The sequence below is a fragment of the Oreochromis niloticus genome, linkage group LG14 (genome assembly GCF_001858045.2).
Source record: "Oreochromis niloticus isolate F11D_XX linkage group LG14, O_niloticus_UMD_NMBU, whole genome shotgun sequence".
Classification (NCBI taxonomy): Eukaryota; Metazoa; Chordata; class Actinopteri; order Cichliformes; family Cichlidae; genus Oreochromis; species Oreochromis niloticus.
Window position 1 is genome coordinate 27,748,782 of NC_031979.2, and position 21,540 is coordinate 27,770,321.

General features: G+C 40.5%; 1 protein-coding gene across 2 annotated transcripts; it reads left to right on the forward strand.

Annotated features, from left to right (window-relative positions):
* The first annotated feature begins 376 nt into the window (after positions 1 to 376).
* On the forward strand, positions 377 to 18,256 carry hnf1ba (HNF1 homeobox Ba). Of its 2 annotated transcripts, XM_005474755.4 has the most exons (10): positions 377 to 1,047; positions 2,922 to 3,121; positions 3,308 to 3,575; positions 3,663 to 3,886; positions 10,529 to 10,683; positions 11,805 to 11,931; positions 12,013 to 12,195; positions 12,689 to 12,801; positions 13,131 to 13,175; positions 16,303 to 18,256. In XM_005474755.4, exons 1-10 carry the CDS (start codon positions 677 to 679, stop codon positions 16,321 to 16,323), a joined length of 1,707 nt encoding a protein of 568 aa, XP_005474812.1. In that variant the 5' UTR covers positions 377 to 676; the 3' UTR covers positions 16,324 to 18,256. The 2 variants fall into 2 exon arrangements, with proteins under 2 accessions (XP_005474812.1, XP_005474813.1); XM_005474756.4 differs by lacking the exon at positions 13,131 to 13,175.
* Positions 18,257 to 21,540: the final 3,284 nt, after the last annotated feature.

Genomic DNA, 21,540 nt, shown 5'->3' on the forward strand with positions numbered 1-21,540 from the left:
ATGACCTCATATGTGGCAATAATTTCCAAAAATGTAAAAACAGATGGCTTATTAGAGGCTTTAACAATAAACAACATCTAATTTACAACAAAAAACACAAAAACAAACAAACAAACCAAAAAAAAAGCCAGACACACAGAGAAAAAAAAATTCCAACACACAAATGAAGTTAAATAGCCCAAAAAGTACTTGTACTGTAGCTGAACTCTGTCCCTAACTGTCTCAGTGCTTTTATGGAATAAAACTACTGATCCAGCGCAGCTGAATATGCGCAGCCCTTCTTAAAAGTCTTTATGGCATATACAACAGGGTCCAAAGTCCACGAAAGTTTTGCTGATAAGGGGGGCCAATAAAAGCAGCCGTGCAGCAGTGTAAACACGTCTGCCTCGGCGCAAAGCGGCCCTTATTCTGTGGATTTACATAAAAGCTCCCATCAGCCGGCCCACTCATTACCATGTTTTATATTCCCCCGCTCTCAGAAAGCATCATGGCAAAGTAGCTCCATCCCTCCCCTTCAACAGGGAAGTGAAGCAGCTTCTCGGAGCAGGTGTCAGCAGCCGAAAGCCAGAGAGAAAGAAAGGAACTTTATTCTGACTTTCTTTTTGGTCTTTTCCCCGCGATCCTCCCTTTCAACCCTCGGCTCCAGCGCGCACAGCAGGCCTATGTGGTGTTTTTAATGTTCTTTAAAATGGTGTCGAAACTGACATCCTTGCAGCAGGAGCTCCTTAACGCCCTGCTGGACTCAGGAGTTACCAAAGATGATCTGATCCAGGCCTTAGACGACCTGGACCCCAGCCCACCGAACTTTGGAGTAAAACTGGAGAACTTGCCCATGTCGCCTCAGAGCGGCAAGATGAACGGAGGGGACGCAGATACGAAGCCCGTTTTCATCACTCTCACCAACGGCCACAGCAAGGGCAAGCTGTCCGGCGACGAGGGCTCCGAGGACGGGGACGACTACGACACCCCGCCGATACTAAAGGAGCTCCAATCGCTCAACACGGAGGAGGCCGCGGAGCAGAGGGCGGAGGTGGAGCGCATGTTGGCGTAAGTTCTCCTGACAAATTTCTCTCTTCAATAAGTTTATATTATTTTTTTGAAATTGTATTTTTTTTTATGGCAGACGAGAAAAGCAAGACGAGAAGACAAGAAAGTGAAAATTTGCGCATATGCTCGCTTATTTTTATCCTTCTGAGCTCGCCTAATGTGCTCTTAATTTAGAAGTTTACGCCTTTTTAAAATCAGGTTTTTAACATGTTAAAAAAAATCATAATAATAATAGGCATTAATATCCCTAAAACACTTTTCAGGCTTTGTTTACAATTTTAAAATAACCCGCCACGATTAGGTTTTCACTTTCTGGTTACTAATTATCCACACGGATTATTATTTCTTTACCTTTGCAAAATATCAGCTGAACTTACTTCTATTTATTATTAACTATAGCTACTCCACCTCTCGACGATAAAAACGCCGGGCGCACGGACTCCACCAAAAGAAAGTAACGACACAACTTAAGTTATTATTATTATTATTATTATTATTATGATTATTATGATTATTATATTTAAATTAATTTGACTGTGAATGTTTTTTTTTGTTTTCCGTTTCTTCCTCTGTCTGTAAACCCCTCTCACGGAAAAATAATATCCCATCACGAAGCCATTTCTTTCTAATTATCTCCGCTCAAACCACTCATCGTCGTAGAACTAATATTTGAGGCTCTATCATCCACTAACAGCACCGGAAGAATATCAAAACGAACCCACGTGTAGTTAAGTTATTATTAATTTTATTCTATAAATCATCAACTGAAAGATACACAGTGGCGTGTGATTAGAGTGAATGGAGATCTGGTTATTCATTGTCAAAAGTTATAAACTAACATCTCCCACTTAACCCGCAGACTTAGATGTAGGCCTCCACATTCTCCAAAACAAACAGACGTGCGCAGATTTGCAATAATTGCCGATGTCCGAGTGTCTGGGCCTGTTAATGTCTGATTGCACGGTAAGGCTCAATTTCCACTCGTCTTTGTTTTTTTTTAAACATACGCGTTGACACCGCTGCAACAAAAATTAACCAGAATATAAAGGTATAGTTTTACCACGTAAGAACTTCTCTATTTTTAAACTTAAAATTTAAAGTTGAATTTATATATGATATAAATTCCATACAACTTAAATATATATATATATACGTATATATATTTTAAATCACTTAACTGAGTTTTCCTTAAGGTTAACTTTTAATTTTAGGGCCTAATATCTGACTGTAATCTAAGGTTTAATTATCATCTTAAGAAATTCTGCATTTTTAAATTTGTACAGACTACCCTGCTGTTTGTGGTATACTAAATTATGTCTTGTTTTATTTTTTTATTTTATACTTTGAGTAGATCAGATATTTAAAGTTAAGACAGCCTATGTAAAGTGTGTTTTATGGTTTTAATTTCGATTTTTACTCTTTCTATATTAAATCGAAGAGTTTAGGTAACAAATGCTGCTTAAATCTACTCTGAGCTGAACTAACCTTTGGAAATATTTACAGCTCACCGAGCGGGCTGGAATGATAAATGGGTTGTCTGTGTGGAGACTCTTTATCTTTACAAACCCCTTAAACTCCAGGCTTTGAAAACAGGGAAACTAAAAGGAGGGAACAAGTTCATGAGTAGTTGTTTCACTTTTGCATTTACTTTAAATGTGAACAAGCATCTTTTAAAACCATTTCCGTATCTGAAATGATACAATCTCACATGAACTAGTGATTTAATAGCATGACTTTTCCAGAACTCTTTATTTGAGCCTTAAAGTTTGAGTAAATGGTGGATTTTCTTTTCATAACTTTCCCCTGAACGCTGCACGTACTTGAGTGGTGGAATGAACCATGTTTTCTGCCCCTGTTGTTCTAACTGAACGCAGAGAGGATCCATGGCGTGCTGCCCGCATGATCAAAGGTTACATGCAGCAGCACAACATCCCCCAACGCGAGGTGGTGGACATCACGGGGCTGAACCAGTCTCACCTTTCCCAGCACCTCAACAAAGGCACGCCCATGAAAACACAGAAGCGAGCGGCCCTTTACACCTGGTATGTCAGGAAACAGCGGGAAATTCTACGACGTAAGTTAATATTTGAGTTTCTCACAGCTTGGCCACAGCCTGAAATGTTTAGCTGATTAGATTGAAATTTTTCATTATGCATCAAAAGTGAAAATGCATCTAATTTATACATTCAAAGTGCCAAACTTTGTATAAGAAAACATTTTGATATCAGCGTTATTGAACATGCCTCTTCTTATTTTGCAGAGTTCAACCAGGCAGCTCATGGTCCTGGCAGCAGTATGGCTGACAAAGGAAATCCAGATCAGGGTTATTATTTTGCAGAGTTCAATCCATCCGGTCAGGGCATGGGTCAGCCCGGCGAAGAGGTGGGCATCGAACCCTCCTGTAAGAAAATGAGGCGCAACCGCTTCAAATGGGGGCCTGCGTCCCAGCAAATCCTGTACCAAGCCTACGAGCGGCAGAAAAACCCCAGCAAGGAGGAGCGGGAGGCTTTGGTGGAGGAGTGTAACAGGTAGACACACACGAGGCCAGTTTTGGCACAAAAATGCTGCCCGTGCGGCACTACCACCACATTCTCACCTGGTGTTGTTCCCTGCAGAGCTGAGTGTCTTCAGAGAGGTGTCTCCCCCTCCAAAGCTCAAGGCCTCGGCTCAAATCTGGTCACAGAAGTGCGAGTCTACAACTGGTTCGCCAACCGACGTAAAGAGGAAGCCTTCAGGCAGAAGTTGGCCATGGATGCAATCACTGCTCCGAGCCACGGCATCAACCCTCTGCTGTCACACGGCTCACCACATCATCCCCAGGCCAGCGCTTCACCTCCAAGTAAGATGTCAAGTGGTGTTGCTTTGCAAGCGGTTCAGCAGATTATACGTGCTAACATCAGCCTATGGGAGACTTTAAAGGTGACGGTGGTGCAAAAGGTGCATGATTTCATTTTCTTTGGTGTAAAACTACTGTAAGGAAAGCACAGAGGCTCACAGCTGATGTGATCAGAGTGGCAGAGAAAGACAGGACAAGTGATCAATGAGCGTGAGTGAGTGAGCTGAGCGAGTGGTATTGTTATTCTGATCTTTGAAAACACTGAGAACAATCCACATTGTACCTGCAATCTCCACTCCAAAGTCAGCATGGAGAGGCATGACACAAAGGGCAGCAACCCCGTGACAGACCAGGGTCAGGCCAGGGTCAGGGAAGGGGGAACAGACATCACCTCGACGTAACACCTTCATTTCCACATTTCCTCCTTCCATCGAGGTTTCTAAGGACTCGCAGAGTTGCCAAAACAAGGAGAAGGCTGTGGACTGTTGCTCTGACCATTTCACCTTGCCTTGATGTTTGCATTCAAACTAATTAGTATTGACTGAGTTTACCTAGTGTATACTACATAAAAACAAAGCAGATAGGGCTCACAGAGCATTATCCCCATGCCATCACTCACCCTCCATAAATCTGTGTGTTCAGAGACTCACTCAGAGCCCATTGTTATCCTCTTGTGTTCGAACACGAGTCCAGCTTTGAAGGGGAAACTAATGGTTTGCTTTGTCTTGCTCTTTTACCTTTCCATAAACTGGTCCCACTTGTGGATTGTCTATTTGCTGAAAGTTTTTTTGTCTCCTTGTTCTTGTTGAGAACATCTGAGCCGGCCTGGATATCAGGACGCAAAGAAAGAAGTTTCTTTGCGTCCTGAAGAAGGTTTGGTGCATGGCGGAAAGCACTTTGTTTCACCAAAATCTCTCCGCTGGCTGCTTACAAGGTGTCCTGCTGGCATCATGCCGACAGCATCAGCTGTTTTTCAGTGTCATCCCCTGACCTGACAATAATATCCCAGCAGGGCACCTCATTGCGTTGCTAGGGCACGGCCTGTATTATGCATGCTTAATGGACAATTAAAATCCTTTGCTGCTACATCTCCCAGGCCTTTGATAAGGGGCTCCTCTGATTCTACTCTCTATACTCTGCTCCAGCAGGAGGTCCCATTGTCTGTGGTGTATTAGAAGACTGCAGTCACTGTAACCTAGGTTCATTTATCTCTGCTGGGCCTGGAGGAGGACTGAATTTAAAGCCCCCCCTCCTCACCTTCATGGACATTAGTATAGTTGCTGAGGCTGGTCGCAGACTTGGAGCAGCAGGAGCTGTCCACTGTGGTATTGGCTCTTTTCTGGCCAGACAGGACTGATGACCCCTTCTTCGCCTATAGAGAAAGCTGGTAACCCCCCCCCCCCCCTTAAACTGCCGCCACACCTTCAGTCTTACAAGGGAGGTCACTTCTGGGTCATTTCAAAGGACCTCCTCTTAGTCAGGGAGTTTTTATTGATTTTGCTTTGGTTCGCTGATCAGTTGGTCACAACTGGATAGACAGTCAAACAGTGTGACGTGCAGTTTTGGTGGTGACCTTTTTAGGAAATGAAACTTATCTTTCAAGCAGGTTGCTTACAGTATTTTATAGCAGTCGTCTGTGTTGTCCCGTGTAATAAGCGCCTAATATTCATCCACTGATGTTTACTGAACTTATCAAAAGCATCTCATTTAGCAGTTATCCTTTAAAGTAGAAGCTCCTCAAACAAATTTATAGGTATCATTAACATGGTATGGTTATCAATCAGCATTTTCTTGGCCAAAGAAAAAATAAAAATGAAAGAAAATCATTCAAAAATCATAATTTTTGTATAAAGTTCTGTTTACAAGTTTTACAAGATGATTTTTTAAAGCTGAGGCTGAATCTACAAAATCCTGATGTCTTCTGTATACCCTTTCACAATGAAGCTAAAGTAACAGTGAGCTACTATTAGTTTCATCAACAAAACTGGGATTTTTCAGCATGAAAGTTACTTTTACTCGTTATGCAAAAAGTAATTTTTATCAGCAGGAGCAGTCAGTATCTGCATAGCTCCACCAAGGCTTAAAATTCCCTCCACAAACTGAGTTCCTGGATCCAGAACGATATCTGGATTGTATTAGATTGTAATAGATTCTAAAGACGCTCAAAAATGGTGGCTTTAAATTGTTCTATTTTACTTTGATAGGAATATGTAAAAGCAATCTTACATAAATTCAGATTTCGATGGACAAAAGCAAATCACGTGTACGTTAGTCCAAGCTGCTAAAACATTCATGTCATTTATTGAGTTATTCTGCTAACAAGCAGACAAACAAATTGGACCAATCACGTAACCTGGTTTGTGAAGATAATGTTTGTCTTTTTCTTAAGCAGGAATCTGAATAGACAACTTTTGCTTGTGATGGAGTGTTTTAGATTGATGGTAATTTGACAGCTGAAGTCGTCATGAAACTAAATCGCGCTGTGTAAGCTGAACTGTGTCGTTCTGCACGTTACCAAACTAGCAAACTCAGAAGTTCCAGATCAGATACAGTAGCATCCGTGGGTTGTGTTGCTTTCTGTAACCTCAGGCTAGCTTAAAACAGGGACACACACACAGAGAAGGAATGGCCTAGCTCTGCACTTTCCAGTGCTCCCAGAGTGCTACAAAGAGGAGACTGGCTACGTCCTGCAGAGACCCAGGAGGTCTGTCATATTCAGCGGCACTACAATGAGCACTGCCTGGGGTTGGGGAGGCAGGCTTTGATATTACATGGGTCACACAGGGAGCTAGAGGCTTTTAAACCTGCTGAAGGTCCATGCTACCACTCCCATCCTGAAGTTCTCGCCCTCCCCCTGCTCTCAAAGAGCAAGTTGCAGTTTTTTTTTCTTGACTGTGCCATCAAAAAGACTAGAAACCCTAGTTTCTAACTTTAGTTTGTGGAAGTCTGAGCTTCCCTGCAGCTTAAATTACTGCAGAAGCCAAAGAAACAAAACTCTCCTGAATAGCATCCTTTAAGAGGTGGCCCAGCTCCGAGATAACTGACTTTTTATGAGTCCTCCTCTATTGTGTGGCAATGGGGGTCATGAGTCCAATGGAGTGCTTTATTGTTCTGTGGCAGTGTTTACAAGGCACGGCGGGGTGTTGTGGGGTTGATAGTATGTTGCAGGACACAATATGATGTCTGTTGGCTGTACAAAATGGAGGACAGGTACTTTAGAGGATGAAATATGACAGCAGCTTTGAAGTAGCTGCATTTTAACTATCCGTATTCAAAGCAATAGCTCAGCATTATCAGATGTGCTTGCATGGAATATGTTTGCTTTACTGGCGATAGTTAAATGAAAAGATTGCTATTACTCGCATATCTCTTAAATGAGAAGCTTAACAAGAGTTCGTTTTTTAAAAGACATACTTGGAGCAGGAATGAAAAACTTTAAAATCAGCATCTAGAAGTTCTGGAAGCTCACCCAGTAACAGGTTATCAGATTTCCTAAACCTGTACAAAGACAGATTTGGGCAGAAATGGCACCTCATGCAAGATTGTTATGGTTACAGCTGTAGATGCATTGATGAAGATGGTGCTGTAAACTACAGAGATTTCATGATTAGTGGTTTTGGCAAAATCTCATTTGAAGCAAACTAAACTATACGATTTGCACAGCAACACCTAGAAATCGATGTCCCTCTCATTGCTCACCTATTGTGTCGAAGCCTCTCCCTCTTTTTATCTCGAAATGTGTGCATATCAATACTTCCGACTTCTGCAGGGCGTTCCGGCTGTCACACCTGGGTCAGGGACGTGGGACTTGGGGAAGATGATGTTGATCTTAGTGCAAACAGCGTCTGTCTCTGGACTGTCACTGAGGGAGGGAGGCACTGTGTGACAGTGCGAGGTTGAGACCACAGGATAAGAATGTGTTTGGCATTGCTTGTAATTGTGTAATGTTTACTCTGTTGATATCAGAGGGAGGCCTGCATCAGCAAACATACATTTGATTGTCAGTTGGGAGGTGGAGCATTCCTATGGGCCTCCAGTGAGAGACAGAAAGTAGTCTAGACAGGGGATTAAGTGATGTCATTAAATTTATTCTCATCAATTCACTGTGAATCTCTTTAAACTGTTTGAAATATAATAAAAACTTGAAAGTTTGGAATGTGGACTGTAACTAGGCTCCCAGTTTTATAAGACACTTATTATTCTCATTTCAGTTCCATTTTTATTTACTCTATGGCAGTTTCTTAGTATGATTACCAGTTGAAAAAAATTCATTATTTATCATTCTGAGTTTGCATGCTGGGCTTTGGACTAGAGCCTCTCATACAAGCTGTTTTAGTCTCATCTCCTTTAGGCCAGCCTCCAACTTTCTTGTGATTGGCTGCCACTTGCAAACAGAAGGATACATCTGCAATAGGGGGATTTGAGAAGACTGGCTTAACTAATCTGACTAATCTTAACTAAGTAATGGATTATCAGAGACTGAAACAGACACCCAATAGAAATGGCTAAATTATTGAAATGGAATTTTGAAAACAAAACAAAACAAAACAAACAAAAACAAAAACAGCAAATCAACACAATGGCTAGTAATTGAAAATGTTAGCTAGTGGTATAAATAAGCAAATTAATATTTAACTAAAACGTCTCAATAAAAAGCTTGTATATAGTTAACTAAAAATATGAATAAAAAATTGGATATCTTGATTGAATCTGCAGATTGTTCATTAGATAATAGTTTGGGTAAATAAACAAGAAGGTTTTAGCTGATAGAATAGATAAACAAAAATGTTAACTAATGATTACTAATCGGTTAATTGACAGCAGAGATGAATAAATAGAAATATTAGGTAAAACTGATGATAAGGAAATTTTAATGTTTAGCTAATATATATAAAAGGGGGATATAAAGGATTAACAGTACAGGTAACAGTTTAAATTGCTAGCTAAAATTATGCTGTAGGTAAACAAATAAAATAATTAAGTAATAGTATTGATAAATAAAGCCCCAGTATTGAGTACCCAAGTTAAATAGATAGCACAAACACAAAACTTCAAAGAAAAAGCTGGAAAAGAAAAAGAAAAAAGAAAAAGTCTATTTAGTATTGACATGCTAATATTTCCGCCATTGGGCCTTAAATTCATGCTAGTGCTGCCTATTACACTAGAGTTATATGATTTAGGTTTAGCACCATGCATAAATGTGCTGAATCTGTGCTGCTCGTATTTAGCGAGTGAAACAAATAAAACGCTTAGGTGGAATCACATAACAGAAAGTTTAAATAGCTAGCAAAAATACAAATAAAATTTGGATGCTTTGGGTTGAAAGTACAGATAACAGCTGAAATTGTTAACTAATAGCACAGACAAACAAATTAAAATAACAATTTAAGTATCTGGTAACAAATATTAATAACATTGGAATATTATTTGTTTAAAGTACAGCTAGCAGTTAAAATTATTAAAATTGTTAAAAGTAGATAAAATAGTTGGATAATAATATAGATCAAACTCCAGTTTTGAGTACCTAAAGGCATCTAAATAGCACTAATAGCACAAAACTTTAGATAAATAGCTGACAAATCTTTATTTTAGCAATTTATTTTTGTTATGCCATTAAAAATGCTAATGTTTTGGCTTTGCAACCATCATTACAGTTTTGTACTAGTGTTACTAATTATGGATTTTGATTTAGCACCATTTACTGAGAAGGCACATCCTCTTCAAAGACTGAAACAAATAAGATTCTTGGCTGGAAATACACAATGAAGAAGTTTAAATATCTAGGTAAAAATGTGAATAAAAACAGGTATTTTTGTACAAAGTACAAAAAAGTACAGATAACAATTGAAATTACTGGATAATAGTATAGATAAACAAATATAAATGTTAGTTAGAAATAGATTGCTGATATATTGCTAGCTACAAATATGAATAAAAATGGGATTAGTAACAGTCTGGCTAACAGTTGGTAGCTAAATACACTGGAATAAAAGCTGAAGATATTTAATATATTAGCTAACACATCGAAAAACCCTTTTAATAAGGTCCTAAACATAATGCATAACTATTAAGTGAAACAGTAGCCTAAAGTAGTGGAGGAAAGGTTAAAGTAATGTTAACATTAGAGTCTAAATGATATACTTTTGAGACAATTCATTAAGTACAGCTGCCATTACTCTTAATCACAGTTATTAAAATACCTTGGGCCAAATATAATGCTCTATACGGTGAAAAATAAAAAACACTAGCTACAACCTTTGTTTAAACTGAATATCTTTTCGTAACCCTGACGTAACACGAACATCATTGGTAATGTTTGTATGCTGGTCACAGAGTCTGATGGGAGTCCTGCTTATGTGAGTGCATGTACACAGTGAATGGCCTTGGCTAAGCTGCTCAGATAGCAGCAGTGGACGGGTCACTGTCTTTGTTTGCTCAGTCCTCCCCTATCCGAGTCAAAGAGCAGGTGAGTGTGGTGGGTTGGAGTGACAGCGTCACTGCTCAGCACAGATGAGCCAATGCTCTTCACTGCCCTATATACCTGCAATAGTTGCAGCACACAGCGCCCGTGAGCCAAGACAAGTTAAGTTAACCTGCTCTCTCTCTGGTTCTCTCTCTCTCTCTCTGGTTCTCTCTCTCTCGCAGTGAGATACGGGCAAGTTCCCAGTGAGGTCACCTCCTCCTCGGCCATCAGTCACCACAGTAGCAACGCGATGGCGACCAGCCAGTCAGTGCTCCAGCAGGTGTCTCCGGGAGGACTGGACCACAGCCACAGTCTGCTGTCACCCGACGCCAAGATGGTGAGTGAACACACCTGGGCCCTGCTGGCCTCAGATTAGATAAGAACCTGCCTGCGTTTAGCATAAACGTACAAAGTAGGTTCCTGAACCTCCTCTCCCATGGACGTGCTGGCAAGAGCCAACAATTAGCACATTGTCCTGCTGTGTTTGGAAGGTGGAGCCACGGTGGCAGCCTGTGGCTGTACTAGCAGGCAGCCATCACCAAAGTGCACCAGGCATGTTCATCTCTCAGCCAATAAACCTGACAAAGGAACATTCTGTTCCTATTGATTAAATGCCTCACAAAGAGGAGCCAAAGGTGGAGTCTTGCTTGTTCTGCCATAGCAATGACGCCAACATTTGATCATGCCCGATACTTTTTTTCTGCATCTACTTCTCCCCTTTTCCCTAGTCCAATATTTGATCAGTGACCAGGAAACCTGTGCATACTATCATAGCGTCTGTACAAGTACTTTTGAAAAATGTGCAATGTGCTAATGTCAAAATACAGCATTATTCAAATCACCATGAATTACAGTATCCATGCGTTTGAACTGTTTATTTTGTTTGGAAACTGGGAAAATATTAGTCATGCAGCACAGTTTACCTCTGCCCTGCATTATGTGAAATGAGGGCAGGCATTGTAGTGTGCGTCAGGTCAGAGCTGTCAGTTGTTTTATGCAGATGTGAGTCGGGCCAAGTTCTCCTCTGTGGGCAGGAGGCTGTAGTCAAATAAACGCAGCCCCACTGAGGGGGAGGATCCAGATAAAGATTACTGTAAATGTTGGGTGAAGCATTTGTATGAAGCCACAAGCGCGGAGAATGTGCAACGCCAACTCGCGCAGCCTTCTCTGCGACATTTTATTATGATTTTTTTTTCCTTGGAATTTTTTTTCTTTATCAGTATGTGCTTGTGTGTGATGGGAATTACGCAACTGTGGTGTCGTACAAAAGAATCCGAACTGAGTCAACATTTATGTCTGTTGTTTGTCTAACTGCCAACATCTCTTTCACTTTGAACATGAATTTATGTGAATTTACATAGCCAGTACTCTGATAACTCTGAGTGTAGTACTCAGCTAAAAACAAATAGTACCGCTATAAAACTGTACTGTAATTTTATTTCCATGATCTCTTTACAGATTTCAGGTTCAGGTGGAGGCCTTCCTCCGGTCAGCACACTCACAAACATCCACAGTTCCCATCACAGCCATCAGCAGACGCAGAACCTCATCATGCCTCTGTCTGGAGTCATGGCCATAGCACAAAGTATGTCTAGCATACATCAATACAAATTTTCGCTTGTTCTAAAGGCACGTGGTGACTGACATCTTACTTGGGTGTCACCAGGTTTAAACACATCGCAGTCTCAGACGGTGCCGGTGATCAACAGCGTGGCGGGAAGTCTTGCAGCGCTCCAGCCGGTGCAGTTTTCCCAGCAGCTCCACAGCCCTCATCAGCAGAGCCTGATGCAGCAGAGTCCGAGCCACATGAGCCAGCAGCCGTTCATGGCCTCCGTCACACACTCACACAGTCAGTAACACATTTTGATTGTTGTTGTCAGTCCAGTAGGCACTAGTATTCATTTTTAACAAGTCTTTGGAGGTTCCTAACATTAGCTTTTAGGCCTTGTGTTAAAACAAACCACAACTTCTAACCAGACAGTTTTAATGTGTTTATTTAGACATAAAAAAAAACTTTGATGTGATTTGAAGCTTTAATGGGGAGGAGCTCAGAGTAATCCAGCCTAAAACAACACCACATCAGCCACCATGCTTCCATCTGGTCTGATTTCCCCCTCAAAGTCAGTTTTTGTGGTTTAAAGCAAAGAGTTCCCACCCTGACTCTTAATAACTAAAGCACAAATGAAAGTGGAAGAAGATAGTTTGTAAATGTTGCTGAATATAATATTACACACCAGGGATGCAGCTTCCTCTCTGCAGCTGTAGATCAGCTCTTAACCTCAATAAATATTTTCTTGTCGCTGTTATGGAAGTGTAATAATCTATTCTGTCTCCCTTTTCAGTGTATCCACACAAACAAGAACCCCCGCAATATTCCCACCCGTCACGTTTCTCCTCAGCCATGGTGGTCACAGACGCCAACAGCCCCCTCAGCTCCATATCCTCGAGCAAGACGGTGAGACTTTAACCCCGTGCCACAAACAGCTACAGTTAGACGCACCTTCTGACCGCTTCCCCTACCCGCCGATGATGATTTCAGTTCGAGTAATTACGGGGACATTTGCATGAGAATCACCGTTCAATTTGCATTTTACACTGTAATTCTTTGCAACTGTCGTGTTTCCCTGCTGATGCACAAAAAAAAAGAAAAATCCTTCTCACCTTACTCTGACTGAGAGAAACAGCACCATCAAAGCTCGCTGCAACAGCAGGAACTAGATCACAGCAGGGAGAAGTGTGTGTGTTATGACGGTGTGCTGACTTGTTTGATTCCTGTCACATTAGGACGCTCCTGTAAACAAGATGGTGCAACTTGGGGGTCTCTCCTGGGTAAATACAATTTTATTAGTTCAGTCATGCAGTTTACATGAGTGAAATTATCAAACTCAAACACACATCTAATCACTTAGGACAGTTGTGGCTGTGCACGCTGATCCCTTTGCTTTCTGTTTACGGCTGATGTTCAAACGCTTTCATTAGGAGAGACGGATGTATGGATAGGACACTCCTCAGAATTCCTATTTCCTCTTAAACAGCTGTCTAATCAATCACATGTTCCCTCAGCCTGAACGCCTCTTGATTAATGCTCCCTATTTTCACTTTCCTCTACCCGACGAGACTTACCTCTGCGATCAGGAAATGAGACCTGTTAATCAAAGTTCTCAACCCCTGTGTCCTGCGGCTTTCCTCCATGCTACAGTGAGGCTGGAGATGAGATGGGCCGGGTGAGGGGGCGGCGGCTTTTTTTTTCTCCTTTTTTTTTTTCTAATTACATCTCTTCCTCTTTCCTACTTCTCCCTGCTCTCGGTGATCGCTCTAGCCTGAAATGTTGTCCACGGTGCTTTCACACACTCAATTTCCCACGCTGAGACAGAGTGATCGTACCGTGAGCTGCTACTGCCAGACTGATGGCTGCAGGGGAGGATAGCTGAGAACGCTGTGTATCCTGTGAGCAGCAAATAACAAAAACTCCTCTAACTTATGTGTTACTGCCTCCTTAAAACTGACTAAAAATAGATGTTGTCACCTGTAGTCGTAGGTCCTTTATTTAACTAAAAGCACTAAAACCATAATGTAAAAATGGTTCCAGAGGGCTTGCTCAAACTTTTTTATTACCTAATATGCACAACCTATATGGAGATCCCTTTTGTCGGTGAAACCATCTGTAATATTTTAGTTTTTGTGAGTTGAACACAACATATTAGCCAAGAAAAAAGATATTTATTCTTTATTAATGATATCATGGATCTGTATGCTCAGATTATTGTTATTGTTTGATAGGGATTTATCTATTTATGGTCTGAATTAATACATTAATCATGTAGCCAAATGCAGTTTTATTAGACTGCATCAAATGGACAAAATATTTAATTTTATATAAGAATTTTGTGAAAATTCACGTCTTGATATCCTTTGCTTTTTTTCTCTACCGGATTATAGCAGGTTATTTTTGTAAAAATGAGGCTGTAGCTGTACTTTGTCATAATATTGATAACATATCAATGCATTTTTGGGTAAAATGTTAACCATAAAGGAAGGGAAGTATAAAGTAGCATAAAATTACAGACACGGTGCACATATACTCGGTTATTTTACACCACTTCTTTTTTATTTAGTGACCTGTTAGCTCCAAAGCTTTCCGAGGTATTTTCTTATCAGGACTTTATTTGGATGGGTTTGCCTTCTTGTCGTGACACCAGCATGCTCAGGCTTTATAACACTTGCTGTTTACCAACCTTTCATTATACCTGAGTCTGCTTCGAACTCGCCTCTGCTCAGAGAGCCGCCGTCTAATGACTCAGGTCTTGGCTGCGTGTCAGCTTTATCAGGTGACGCTGTTTGCTGGCCGGGGGGTCACACCGGGGTCAGCTGCCTCCACCCCTGGAGAGGCAGGTGAAAAATAAATTCCACAAACAGTCTAGAGAGCGTTTCAATGGAAACGGCTTTTCAGAGTTAGGAGAAGAGGGATGAGGAATGTATTTGGTCAGGTGTGGCACATCAAGGTGGATGGCTGCAGGAAGTATTCACTGAAGTAAAAGTAGAAATGTGACACTGCACAAGTAAAAGTCTTGCATTTTCAGTCTTAGCTGATAAAAGAAATTTGTTCAATTGATTCATCTGTATTTTGAAGATCCAGTAAAGGCTAAGCTAACTGGGCAAAGTTGTCTTAATTGATTACTGATGTCAACGTATGCGAGAAACCATTCCGCCTTAAAAATTTGCTGGCAGCTGCTGCTAACCTTTGAACGTTGCAGTGAATTCAGTATTTTTAGCACTTCAGCCAGTAGTTTTTGAAACAGGCACAAGATTAAAAGTGAACTAAAACCAGCCCAGATGATGATGATAACGTGACAGTTGCTCTTTCTCACTCATTCACATGAATTAAATAGTTGATAGCCTTTATTTACCTCAGCTGCTAAAGGTAACTGGCCTTGTCCTCTGTTTGATCAGGATAACCGGTCACGAGTACCGCTGCTCCTCTCCCCTCTTGCTGAAATTGCCGTAGAATGCTCTTTTAATAACACGTCTGCTTTAAATTAACAGCCATCAGCTCTCTTTTTGTTTTGTTTTTTTAAGAATTAAGCCCTCATTTCTTGAAAAGGCTTTTATTTTGAAATGTGAAGGAAAGTTTGTGAAGAAATATGAATACTGACCCTCTGACAGCTGGTTACTTATTCGGGTGGTATTCTACATAGCAGAGAATAAGTGAAGGACAAACCATCGCACAGGAGAGAGAGAAGATCAGCAGCTCATGGTACTGGTCAGATTGGAGCCGAGGCTGGAGATAGAGTTGACTTTATGAAGCGTTTCTGCTCTTTGACAAATAGCAGTACACTGCTGTTCCTTAGGTTTGTAAGGAATGAAGCCCTGGCTGATTGAATCCATGTTTTTGATAGACTGCATGGCTTTGAATGCTTTTTTGGCTCACAATTAGCTTCATATATTTTGTAGCACATGAAAAACACCATATCTGCATGTTAACAAGGTTAAGAACTGAAAATCTACACCTGAGGGTGCCAACGTGCTAAAGATGTCTTTCCACTGCCCCCAAATGACTAAAATATCATCTATGGCAGCTTTGTCATTGACTGGTTCTGTTCTATCATTATAATTTGGTATTTGTGGTCACTTCATTATGCTGGGGTATATTAAAAAATAAATGCACATTTATTCTATATATTTGAGACATCAGGTACATGAAATGTTCCCTTTATCAGGGAGATCCGTGCCGTCTAATTCAACCACGATCGTGCTTCTTTCATTTTTTTAAGCTTATCCATAATCAGCCATTCACCCCATTAACATATAGAAAAGGGTCAGAATGACAGGAATTCACTGTAGTCCATCATCACAGTTGTGTGTCTGTATATGTAAATTACTGGACAGATTGTATTTATTGTTTTATGAAACACAGCCTTGCTTCGTCTGACATTTCTCTCCTCCTCCTCCTCCACAGTGTCCTCTTCAAGCTTGGTGAGAGCGTCCACCTGACTTCCTCGGTGCCCGGCAACCAGAGCGCATTTTTCCACCCTCTCATCGCGGTGACCATGACAACTCCTAATAACCCGCAACAGCGTGCCGGATGATGAGTCAGTCAACAGACGCAGAGGAGTGACGACGGCGGGCACGGCGGTGGAAATGAGAAATGGGGACAGTGGGAAAAAAACAAACAAAAAAAAAAACCCCCAACTCACCTGCACCTGAAAGGGAGGAGCCTGGATTTCCCTCTGTGGCACACAAATGATCAACAAGGATGTATGATTTTAACCAAATCTTTTGAAAACAGTGTTCAGTTTTCCATCCTCCCGTCTCTCTCTCTCTTTTTTTTAACAATTTGCAGTCATCCTCTGTTGTGACATTACCAAGGAACAAAAATCGGGCACTAAAAACTGCTCACAAACCAGACTGAAGGCTCTGCGATGACTTTAACTGTGATCTAAGGTGTGGAAATACAAAGTCACGCTGGCACTAAGGGACAGAGACACTGATCTGCTTGTGTGCAGGCCGAGGTAGGACTGGGCTGAAAGCCTTGCACGTGAGCAGACTACGTGACAATCACAATAACCTTTATTGATCTTGCATTTGACATTCTAAAAGAGTCTTCCATGTTATTCTTTCACACTCGGTTTACTGTACTAGCAGTAGTGCAAAGGATGAATGCCTGTTCGTCATTCCCAGTTGTTCAGTGTGTATACTGTGATTGAAAAAGACTTTGACAATCTTGAAAGGACTATGCAATGCGTCTGTAGGTGTATGCAATGCTTTGTATAACTGGATTCTGCACAAAACTCCACACACTTGTACACTATCAGTGAAATCACCAACAGCTGTTGTTGTTAAAGCTGCCTGTAAATAAAAGAAAAGCACATGGGTGTAAGAGTGACAAAATATGCCAAAGGATAAGAGCTTTGATTGCAGCTGCGTGTCTCATAAGCTACTTGGCCATATTTGTAATCTTGGCCTTGCCTCAGTCGTCGAGGGGAGGACTGAGTCACTGACTCTAAATGTGTCCCTTCCCCTTCAGGAAACCTCTGACTGTTGTTTGCACATAGATTCAGGTGAATTTCAGGAATGGGACCCGCCCTCCCTTTATCTCTCCCACGTCCTTCTTCAATCCGAAATAGTACAAATATTGTTATTAACTCCTCATCATAAAATATATATCGCAGGATCTCCCCCTCCCCTTGAGTAGAATGATAATAATGTCAAGTATTCAGAAACAAAACAAACATAAAAGTCGGACAATGTTGTGACAGGAACGGCTCTAATCATTGCAGGATTCCAGAAAGGCTGAGAAATGTCGGGGAGAGGAGCAGCTGCTGTGGGTACAGACGCCCACGCTAACAGTATTAAGGTGTGTTCAGAGAGATACCAAAGTGGGGTTCACGCAAGTTTGATATCCCTCCCTCCAGCATCCTTCTTTCCCCCTCTCTCATAGGTGGATACCTCTGTGTCACCTCTTACTCAGTCATACCATTTATTTTGTGTGCCAAAATTCCAAAATCTTGCTTTTGCTCTCTGTCTGAACACACGGTCGCAGGCTCATTAGCTGGACGATAGTGATACCAAATTTAGCACCAACCGTGAGTTTTCTTCTCACTTTAAGAACCCGTGAGACAAAAAAGGCATTTATGCAAACACAGCTGGCATGTAAGACGTGGCAGATCCAGTCTCCTGTTCAATATTAGGTCATAATATTGTTATTATTATGTCATTGGTTTGTGACTGTTATAGGCATATTTACTGCCATCTGATCAGAAGGCACTCGTACTTGTGTGACAGGACATGATTTTCTTTTCCTCCTAATGTATTATTTTTGTATAAAATCGAAATCAATCTTAAATCATTATTTATACTTTGTGAGAAAATATTGGTATTTCAAGTAAAATGTGTTCTTTTTTTCAAACTGACCATGTGTTTGTCGTCATTTTGATTCACAGAGCTCAACAATGACACATCTATCATTTATAATCATCCATCCACCCACACTGTAACCACCCTGCCCGTTACTGTGCTAAAACTGAGCTGTAAAAGAAATGCAGCGGAGTAAAAACTACGGCGTTTAAAGTAATATGAAATTTGAAATGGGTTTCTGCCCATTCAGATGAAAAAGTGTTTTAGTGTAAGTACTGTCAGTTTATGACCCCAACAAAGATGTAGTCGTGTTGCAGTGTCATAAATCAGCCGCTTTGAAGTTCACAGATCTAAAGTGCACGTTACGCTTCCAGCAACGAGGTCGCTGAACCCTGTTGATAGCACAAATCATTTCAGACTTTACATCTTACTGACACTGAGCACACTCCAAATATAGTGGCATTACAGTTTTTGCAGAGACATCAAATCGTGGTTATTTAGGTCAGGATAGTATGATATATAAGTCAGTGCATTGCTTGAACTTTAATTTATTGTACAAGACGCTTCTATAGCTGTTATATTGCAGGGAGCATTTTGCTAGCATGCCTTGAGTTCACTTGTCTCCTGAAAGGTAACGATCACAGCGAAGTTCAGGGCAATCACCTTTATCCTGGGATGGAATTGGACCATTAAATAGTTTAATATGGATAAAAATGATGTGAATTACACTAGTGCAAAAAGTAGTCTGTCATAATTTTATTAAAAACAGGAAAACATTCATATATTCTGTATTCATCACATGCAAAGGTAAATATTTCCAGCCTTTTTGTTTTAATTTTGCTGATTGTGACTTATAGCTCATGAAAATCTGAAATCCAGTATCTCCAATTATTTGACTATTTCATTTCGAGGTAATTACTGCTCAAACAGTATAAATTCTGTGTATCTCTCACGTTAGCTGTGAACACTCAGCCACACTCCTCTTTTCAAATGAAATTCAATTTTGCATTTTATATGGAAATCAAGGCCCTGGAGTCTGGAGGAAGAGTGGAGAGGTGTTTGAGGTCCAGCCTGAGGTTTTTGCCATCTGTGCTGATTTGGTGTGTCATATCTGCTGGTGTAGGTGGTGGATGGTCCACTGTGGTTTTTAAAGTCCTAAGGCAATGCAGCCATCTACCAGGAAGTTTTAGAGCACTTAATACTTCGATCTACTCAAAAGGTTTGTGGAGATGATCATTTCTTTTTGCTGCAAGACTTACCACCTGCCTTCAGCGTCAAAACTACTGCCTCGCCTGATGCTTTGGCCCTCACACAGACTGTCTGCTAGTGTTAGGTTCGCTACTCAAAAGAAGTAATGTATTACATTTTACTTCTTACTTTTCTCAATGGTAATGCAGTATGTTACTTAATTACTCACTAAAGAAAGTAGCTTGTTGGCTACTCATTACTTAACTTTCTCATATATTGATCTGAAACGTATTGTCACAAAATTACCATTTAACAATATAAAGCTACAGGCTACAGTCCCACACAACAACACAAATCCCTATCCTAGTGAGGACACACATAGGCTCTTTCTTTTAGTTTTTATGTATCAATACAAAACCATCAACACAAAGCAAAGATGAAAACCAGCCTAGAGAGAATTCAAAGCGATCGCCACAGTGACTCTGTGCACAGGTGAAAACGGAGGCTGTGCTGGAATGCTGACTGCTCATCAGTGTTTCGTTACCTGTTGAAAATCAGCGTCCGGCTGCTGTGCTGGAATCAAGACAACGCTCAGCTTTAACATCATTGTGGTTTCTTGGCTAGCTAGCATGCTGTCTGTGCAGGTGCTTCCTGAAAGCCAAAGTTGTGTTAGCGGTATAAAGCAGTTGTTTCTGTCCTGGATGAATTTTACACTTTACCATTGCGCTCTTGTCCTTTCATGCAATATCGATATGAGTAATGTTTATACCTCCTCAAAACCTGTAGATCACGCCACCATTTTCTTCCACCCTGCACACAAACTGAAACCAGCTGATTGTAGTGCAAGCGTGCGAGAAGGAAGAAAAGTACATTTGATGGGTTTTTTTTTTAGCCTTTTCTTGTTTTTTTCATGAAGCATGTGTTTCACATTGGGATTTTTCGTCTATAAATTAGTTTTTTTATTAACTGACCTGGTCTTTTAAAGGCTATTTTTGCTTCATCGTTATAAATTGTCACGTTTTAAATTTAACTCTTTAGCAAATGATAAAGTCACCACAACTGTCTTGTTAAAAACTTTAAAATTCAAAAACGCACTATCTTGTGATTCATGCCACGAACTGTGCTTTGAGTCCCTGTGTTGACCTGCAGCCTGTATCGAGGAGCCCTGCTGGGGAAACCCTTGTAATCCACTGTTGTCGCTCCATTTGGTTTTCAATAAGACCTTTGATTCACAGATCCAGGAAGCCTCTGAAGATCTGACCATGTCTTTTTTTATTCTTTTCTCCAAAAGCTACTGAAATACCAGGAGGTGCATTTGCATCTGTTAGAGACTGAAATACAACACTAAAGTCTCTAAACATTTAAGTCAAACTCAATTCATTTGCAGGCGCTTGAATGACTGTTAGAAATGCACCAACTGATCTTATGACTACAAAGGTAATTTATATTTGTTCACTAATTAGTGGTATTTTATTGGTGCACTGATTAGGCTCATTAGCCTATGTGGTTTGCTGTAGTGTTATAGACTATGTCATCCTGACTTTGTCAGCTATTTGTCTGTACAATAGCCAGAAAAACTGTTTTAAATTGACAGTCATCATTGATTTGAAACTGATGATGTGATACCTATTATTTTTAGTGCTGCGTTAAGATTCTCCAAACATTTCAGCATGAACCAAATTAAAAAAATTCCAGGTTACATTAATAATTAAAAAGTCATTAAAAAGTATTAAGACTACCAGTTCTCCTACTACTACTTTGTACTGCTGGTAGTAGGAGTAGTATTAACATTATACAAATCTGTTTTCCTCATATTTGTTATTTTATGTACTGAGAGAGTGAGGAACAATGCATAAAGTTCACCGTAAGAAACATTTGCACAATATTGCGATTATAATTTACAGGTAACTGAATATGAAGCCAGAAATTGGAAAAATAAATGCTTCCATAATTATTGACAGGTACAATATTACCTCAATATTGTTCCCTACATGCTTAGCTGGAACTCCAGTTGCTTCCCACTGTACTTGTGCATATGCCTTCACAGTGATTTATATATACTGGACACTGACTATTACAAGCCTTCGAGTACTTACTCACTATTTTACATTTAAAACTCAAGTCAGAAGGTCTCCTTCATCATTTCATAGAC